Source organism: Myiozetetes cayanensis, unplaced genomic scaffold (assembly GCF_022539395.1).
Source record: "Myiozetetes cayanensis isolate MyiCay16 unplaced genomic scaffold, myiCay2020 scf1351, whole genome shotgun sequence".
In the NCBI taxonomy this organism is placed as follows: domain Eukaryota; kingdom Metazoa; phylum Chordata; class Aves; order Passeriformes; family Tyrannidae; genus Myiozetetes; species Myiozetetes cayanensis.
This window is the reverse complement of record NW_026086995.1, coordinates 1-7,773: the sequence shown is the minus strand read 5'-3', so window position 1 is coordinate 7,773 and position 7,773 is coordinate 1. Positions and strand designations below refer to the sequence as shown.

Sequence of the window (7,773 nt, the reverse complement as noted above, 5' to 3'; positions counted from 1 at the left end):
AGGGCAGGCACTGACAAAGCCTCCCCAGGGACTCCTTCGAGCAGATCCTTGCAGGCCAGGAGTGCAGGCAGACAAAGGAAAGTTGCTTGTGGTGGCCTGAGGGGCAGAGGCAGCTGCCAGAGCCAAGGGCACAAAGGCCTGGGTGCCTTTGGGCCTTGCAGCCCTGCCAGAGCCCTTGGCCATCTCTGCTGCAGGCTGTGCTCCCCTGTCCCAGTTACCCCCAACCTCCCCAAAACTTCCATCTGGGTGGGGTCAGCTTTGTGATGACACTCTGCAACCTCATAAAATCAAGGGCCCATTGTGACATCACAGGGCCTAAGGGAGCCAAAGGAACTGAGGGACAGTGGGCAACCTTATGAACTAGTGGGGTCATTGTGACACTGCTAAAACCCATGAAATCAGGAGACCATTGTTACACTGGAAAACCTCATGGAATCAAGGGGCCATTGTGACACTGCAGGGCCTCATGGAAACCAAGGAACACAGGGACACTGTGAAATCTTGTGGAATGAAAGGGCCATTACACACCTGGGGCCTTGAGAACAGAGAGGAACCCTGAAACATTTTGGAACGTGATGGATCCAAGCAGGCATTTTGAAACTGCAGGTCCTCAGAGAAACTGCAGGAACCCTGGACATAATGGAAGCTCCTGGATCTAAGGGGCCATTGTGACACTGGGGAACCTCTGACACTGGGTTCCCTGAAATTTGGCATCATTCACAAAGGACTTGAAAGCACCTTTATGTCTTGTTGTACAAAGAGATAATAAAGATATTCTCTAGTGGTGTTCAAGGGCTGCTCACTGAGGGATTTCATCAGGAAGTTGCTGCCAAGAGGACTTTGTACCATGGATTTTATTGGACACTCTTCAGTCCAGCTCCCACCAGTCTGGCTCTAAGGAGACTACAAGAGACCATGTAAAGGACTTGACAAAGTCTGGGCACACAACATCCCCTTCCTTTCCCTCCCACAGGGGTTCTGCAATCCCTGCCTTGTCTTTCCCATGCCTGGCAATGGCTGCAGGAGGACTTGCCATGTCCCCTTTCCTGCTGAGCCTGAGCAGTCTGGAACTCTGCCAAGCCTCCTTGCTGCCCTGTTTGCAGACTGGTTCCATGTCTGCCTTTGCCAAGGCCCCAGGAACCTCTGGGATGGCTCTGGCTTTTGAAAGGCTTTGGGAGAGTCTCCTCTCTGAGCAGGAATTTGGAAAGCAAGGGGGTCCTTTTTGCCCCTCACACCTCAACAAGAGGCTTCTCCCAGAAACTTTGTCTAAGCCTTCCACCCCCACCCCCAAGCCGTGACACACGGGCACGTCTTGTCCATGCAGGGCAAACATGGACTGCTGAGCTGGTCATTTCTGTCCCTCCTTGGAGGGAAGAACAACCTCCCTGCCCTGGGCTGAGAGGCCAGTGCTGGGAAGGGCGCTGGCTGTGCAAGGGCACTGCTGGGTGCCCCCACCCTGAGCCCTCCACACTTGTGCTGCTCATGCTGTTTTCCTCTGCAGGGCCTTGTGTTGGGCACAGCCTGCAGAGCAAACTGCAAAGGAGATGGAAGCTCTCAGGCCCTGCCCTGAGGAGATGCCCCTGCAGGATGGCAGTGCTGCTGCAGAGGTCAGCTCTGTGCCAGCAGTGCCCGTGGCTGTCCCTGCCTGCAGTCCCTGCCCAGTCCTGCAGCAGGACTGGCACCCACTGCCCGAGCACTGAGGCCTCAAACAACACAGGGCTCTGCAGGACAGTGGGCAAGGGCAGGAGGAGGAGGCCACGGAGGAGAAGGGCTGCTGCTCCCTGGCAGGACTGCTCTGCTGGGACTCTTTTGTTACACAGCTCTGCACAGAGGCACCGACCTTGTAGCTCCAGAGCAGTCAGAGAGGAAAGATGTCAGGGAAACCAGTCAATGCAGAGTTCTTTATTTTGTTTAGACACTGGGAGTAAAATTGACAATTTGTACAGTTTCTGGGCCAGGCTAGAAAGGCAAACAATGAATTGAAAATGGTGTTTATATATATACATATATATTTACATATATATGTGTGTATATGTAAAGATTTTTGGTGCAAACAAACTGTGACCAAACTAACACCCATAGAAAAAAAAAAAAAAAAAAGATATGGTGTACCTTTAATGAAGTACATAACAGGATTGTGCTTTAATGAGGTACATAACATGCAGAACAAGGAGAGTTTATTGCTTCTGAAAAACACCCAGTATCACTTTCCTCAGGGCATCCTTGAGTTCCTGGTTCCTCAGGCTGTAGATGAGGGGGTTCAGGGTTGGAGGCACCACCGAGTACAGAACTGACAGGGCCAGATCCAGGGATGGGGAGGAGATGGAGGGAGGCTTCAGGTAGGCAAATGTTGCAGTGCTGATAAACAGGGAGACCACGGCCAGGTGAGGGAGGCACGTGGAAAAGGCTTTGTGCCATCCCTGTTTAGAGGGAATCCTCAGCACAGCCCTGAAGATCTGCACATAGGAGAAAACTATGAAAATGAAACAGCCAAATGACAAACTGGCACTAAACACAATGAGCCCAAGTTCCCTGAGGTAGGAGTGTGAGCAGGAGAGCTTGAGGATGTGTGGGATTTCACAAAAGAACTGGCCCAGGGCATTGCCCTGGCACAGGGGCAGGGAAAATGTATTGGCTGTGTGCAGCAGAGCATTGAGAAACCCAGAGGCCCAGGCAGCTGCTGCCATGTGGGCACAAGCTCTGCTGCCCAGGAGGGTCCCGTAGTGCAGGGGTTTGCAGATGGCAATGTAGCAGTCGTAGCACATGATGGTGAGGATGGAAAACTCTGCTACAATGAAGAACAGAAAGAAAAAGGCCTGTGCAGCACATCCTATGTAGGAGATGGTTGTGGTGCCCCAGAGGGAGTTGTGCATGGCTTTGGGCACAGTGGTGCAGATGCAGCCCAGGTCTATGAGGGAGAGGTGCAGCAGGAAGAAGTCCCTGGGGGTGTGCAGGTGCTGGTCGCAGGCTACGGCGCTGAGGATGAGGCCGTTGCCCAGGAGGGCAGCCAGGGAGATGCCCAGGAAGAGCCAGAAGTGTAGCAGCTGCAGCTCCTGCCTGTCTGAAAATGCCAGGAGCAGGAACTGGGCCATGGAGCTGCTGTTGGGCATTTGCTGCTTGCTCAGAGTGTTTGGATCTGTTGAGGAGGAGAAGTCAATGCTGAGTTAGACCAGGCAGCTGCAGCCAAACAGGACATGTCTCACAGCCACCCCACTCTCAGGCTCTCTCTCCGCACTCAGACCTCCCTGCAGCTCCCTCCCCTGAGCTGTTGCTGCCTGAGGGCACCATTGGAAGCAGGAACTCTGGGATGGGCTCCCAGGACTCCTTCTTGCTCTGCTGGCAGAGGGAACTTTTTGCTCTGCTGCCATAATTAGGAGTGATTGTAGATGCTGGAAATCCCTGACATTTCAATGGCACTGCAGGTAAAGTCCTGTGGGTTCTGAGGGCACAGGGACGGTACCTCAGTGCATACAGATAAGCTGCTCTGCCCATCAGTCTGTGCTCAGCTGCCCTGTGCTGGCAGCTTGGAGCTGCAGGAGCATCACACTCAACTGTTCCCCTACACAGAAACTGCACAGATAGCCAGGAATCCATGTCCAAAGAAGAGACTGACACAGTCCTTGCCTTTTCATCTCTCCCCTCCCAGAGTGAGACACAAAATGCTCATTGCAGCTGCCCAGACCACTTCAATGGAATTAGCACTGAGGAGTTTTCTCCACGGGGATCCTGTGCAGCACAGAGATACTATGGCAGAACTGTGCCCTTCTGGAGGGCACCTGCAGCCCTGCAGGACACCCAGGGAAACAGCTGAAGAGCCTGAAGTTGCCTGGAGGGCACTTGGGCACTTGGCTCCCACAGACACATCCCCACAGCAGCACCCAAAGGGTTTGTGTCTGCACAGGAATCTGCCCCCCCAAACCCCACACTTGGTCAGAAAAGCCAAGGGTGAGAACAAGGAGAGCCCAGGCAGCAGGGGATGGCAGGGAAATGCCCCAGTGATGCTGCCAAGGGAGGAGGGACAGGCAGAGATAGATGGAAATGCAGGCCTTGTCCTTGCCTGGGCTCTGGCTGCTGCAGGGCAATGCCCAGCCCAGCCCCCGTGGGCCTGAGGGCAGAGGCTCTGCTTGGGCTGGCAAAGGAGCCCAGGCAGGAGCTGCTCAGGGAAGGGCTCTGTGCCACAGACACAGGCAGGGAGGGGCCACATCCCCCTGGCCAGCACTTGTGGCAGCAGCTGCCTCTCCCTGCCTGGGTGTGTGTGAGGAGCTGTTCCTGCCAGCAGCCCCTCCCTGTGCCCAGCTCAGCTCCCTGCCAGTGCTGCCAGAGCCCATCCCCAGCCCAGGGCCCAGGGGCAGCTCTGCCTGGGCAGGGGCTGCAGAGCAGATCCCAGAGCCCCTGCGCTGGCTGGGAAGGGGCAGGTGTTGGCAGTGGATGTGCTTCCTGAGAAGGGCCCTGGCACAGGGAACCTCCTTGCCCTGGGCCTCCCATGGGGCAGCAGCAAGTCGTGCTCTGCAGCAGCTTCTCCTGCTGCCCCCAGCAAATCCAGCACAGCCATCCTGACAGCTCCTGCCAGGGCTGCCATTTGGCAGCTGCAAGAGCCACTGGCAGCAACTCCCCTGCACTGCTCTGCAGCCACAGCCTTCCCATGCCAAAGCGCTGCCAAGGTTCCTCCCCTGAGCAGCTCTGCCCTGTCCTCCCAGCCAAGGATCCCTTTCATCTCCTGCTCCCTTCTCCTGGCTGCCCTTGCTGCCTGCAGCTCCTGCCCTGCTCTGCCATAGGGCCACTTCCTCTGCCCTGCAGGGACTGGGAGAGGCCTTCTGAAAGATCCTACAAGCTGTGGGATGTGGCAGCTTTAGGAGATCCCTGCAGGAAGGGAAGTTGAAGTGTCCTCCAGCCAGAGAATTCTTCATTCAAATCCTGGGAAGGTTTCTCCTGCAGTGAGAGCTCAGTCCCCTCCCAGCCCAGGTTGCCTCTCACCTCTCTGCCTTCTCTCCTGTGCTCTGGATGCTGCAGGCAGTGCCCTCAGCCCTGCTGGGCTGTGCAGAGGAGCTGCTCAGCAGCAGAGCTGTGTCTTTGAAGCTGTTCTTGGTTGCCAGGAGCTCCCTGTGCCAGGGAGCCCGGCCCAGCTCAGCAGCACAGCAACAGCCCCAGGCATTTCATCACCCTCAGGGGGTTTGGGGATGAGTCCCTGAACATCAGACCCTGAGGAGAGTTGCAGGAACCTCTTGAGAAATCAAAGTGAGATTCAAACTGTAAAGTTTCTTGTACTGTTAATGGGTCCCACTGAGGGATCGAACTGAGAAAAGATCTTCTTAGAGCACAAAGCTGGAAACTGTGATGACAGGTCAGAGAATCACAGAATCATCAAGGCTGGAAGAGACTTTTAAGATCTTTTGGTCCAACTGTCAACCAGCACCACCATAATCACTCCTAAACCACATCCCACAGTGCCATATCCAGGTGCCATCTGAACACTTCCAGAGACTCCACCATTTCCATAGGAATCTTATTCCAATGCCTTCACACTCAGTGAAAAAATAATTTTTTAATATCAAATCTGAACCTCACACAAGGCAACTGAAAGCTCTTTTCTCTCTTGCTCTCACTAATGGCTTTGTAGAAGAGACTGACCACCCTTCTTCACTAAAACCTTCTTTTAGTTCATTGTACAGAGCGATGAGGTGCACTCTGAGCCTCCTCTTCTGCAGACTAAAGAATCCCAGTTCCCTCAGCTGCTCCTCATCAGACATGTTTTCCAGACCCTTCCCCAGCTTTTTTCCCTTCTCTGGACATGCTCCAGCCCCTCCAGGGCTTTTTTGCACTCAGGGGCCAGAACTGGACACAGCACTCGAGGTGGGGCCTCCCCAGTGCCCAGCACAGAGGGACAATCACTGCCCTGGTCCTGCTGGCCACCCTGTTCTCCAGAAAGGCCAGGGTGCCCTTGGCCTTCTTGCCCCCCTGGGCACACTCGGGCTCATATCCAGGCACTGTCATGCAGCACCCCCAAGTCCCATCCTGCTGAGCAGCTCTCAAGCCCCTCTGCCCCCAGCCTGGAGCCTTCCAGGGGGTTGTTGTGACCCAAGTGCAGTGCCTGACACTTGGCCTGATTGATGCAGCCTGTCCAGATCCCTCTGCAGAGCCTTCCTGCCCTGCAGCAGATCCACACTCACACCCAACTTCATGGTAACCAATAATTTCCTGAAGGGGCACTCGATCCCCTTATCCAGATCATCAATAACGATGTTAAACACGAGCAGTCCCAACCCTGAGCCCTTGGGAACCCCACTAGTGACCGGCCCCACCTGGATTTCATTCCATCCCCCACCACTCCCTGGGCCATCAGCCAGTTTTTCCCCCAGCAAACAGTTCCCTCGTCCAGGCCATGAGCAGCCAGTTTGTGCAGGAGATGCTGTGGGAGATGGGGTCAAAGGCTTTCCTGAAGTCAGCACAGACACATCCCCAGCCTTTCCCTCAGCTGCTGAGGGGGTCATTTGTCACAGAAGGAGACCAGGTTGGTCAGGCAGGACCTGCCTTTCCCAACCCCACACTGGCTGGGCCTGATCCCCTGGATGTCCTGCACATGCCATGGGATGGTGCACTCGGGTGCATCCCTTCTGTGCCCAGGGCCTTGTGGGGGTCTAATTGGCAAGGCAGGTCACTGAGCATTTCCTACTGGATTCTGGGGGCATCATTCAGCTCCCTGCCACAAACTTACTGCCCTGTGAGTTTAATGTACTGAGGACAGCTTGTTTTAGTGTTACAGTATGAGCTAAAGGAGGCATGAAGTCTTCCAGCCTTTTCCTCCTCCTCTGACATTGTGCTGCCCTCTGCATCCAGAAAAAGATGGAGCAGTTGTGATCTCCAAGACACAAGAAGGCTGAAGTCTGCTTCTGTGATGATGAGAAGACCTCTAGTGTAGCATGAAATCCAACGGTGAATGCTCTGACAAGGACCAATAGAGGGCCCTGCCTTCTGCCAGGAGAAGGAAAGGGACCGGGAAGATAATCAGGTTTACTGGGCTATGTGGATTCAATGGCCTGGCACATCGGATCCACAGAGATAGCGAGTTTTGATAGACACCGGTGCCCAGTGTGCATTGATGCCGTCTGAACATGAGACTACAGAGACTGTTTCTATTTCTGGGGTGACAGGAGGGTCGCAAGAGTTGTCAGTGGTAGAGGCCAAAGTAAACTTGACTGGAGACCAATGGGAAAAGCATCCCATTGTGAAGGGGCCAGGAGCCCCCTGTATCCTTGGCATTGATTACCTCAGAAGAGGATACTTCAAGGACCCAAAGGGGTAATGATGGGCTTTTGGTGTAGCCACGGTGACTGAGGAGAAATCCAAGCAATTATCTGCCCTGCCTGGCCTCTCAGAAGATCCTTCTGTTGTAGGATTCCTGCTAGTTGACAATCAAGTGCCAAGAGCCACGACAACAGTGCATAGGCGACAGTACCAGACAAACCGAGATGCTGTGATCCCCATTCATGAGATGATCTGGAAGTTGGAGAGTCAAGGGGTGGTCAGTAAAACTCACTCACCCTTCAACAGCCCCATTTGTCCTGTACACAAATCTGATGGAGAATGGAGACTGACTGTGGACTATGGTGGCTTGAATGAAGTCACACCGCCATTGAGTGCTGCTGTTCCAGACATGCTGGAGCTCCAATATGAGCTGGAGTCCAAGACAGTGAAGTGGTGCTACCACTGACATTGCAAATGCGTTCTTCTCCATTCCCTTGGCAGCAGAGTGCAGGCTGCAGTTTTCTTTCACGT

At 54.4% G+C, this 7,773-nt stretch overlaps 1 protein-coding gene across 1 annotated transcript; it reads right to left on the bottom strand.

Moving 5' to 3' along the window:
* Nucleotides 1–2,177: 2,177 nt before the first annotated feature.
* LOC126636588 (olfactory receptor 14J1-like) lies at nucleotides 2,178–3,110 on the bottom strand. The gene has a single exon (XM_050308944.1). It carries the CDS (start codon nucleotides 3,108–3,110, stop codon nucleotides 2,178–2,180), a length of 933 nt encoding a protein of 310 aa, XP_050164901.1.
* Nucleotides 3,111–7,773: the final 4,663 nt, after the last annotated feature.

Bases quoted from the DNA above. Each gene is read 5' to 3' on its own strand.
- LOC126636588 (XM_050308944.1), bottom strand. From the start codon at position 3,110: ATGCCCAACAGCAGCTCCATGGCCCAGTTCCTGCTCCTGGCATTTTCA.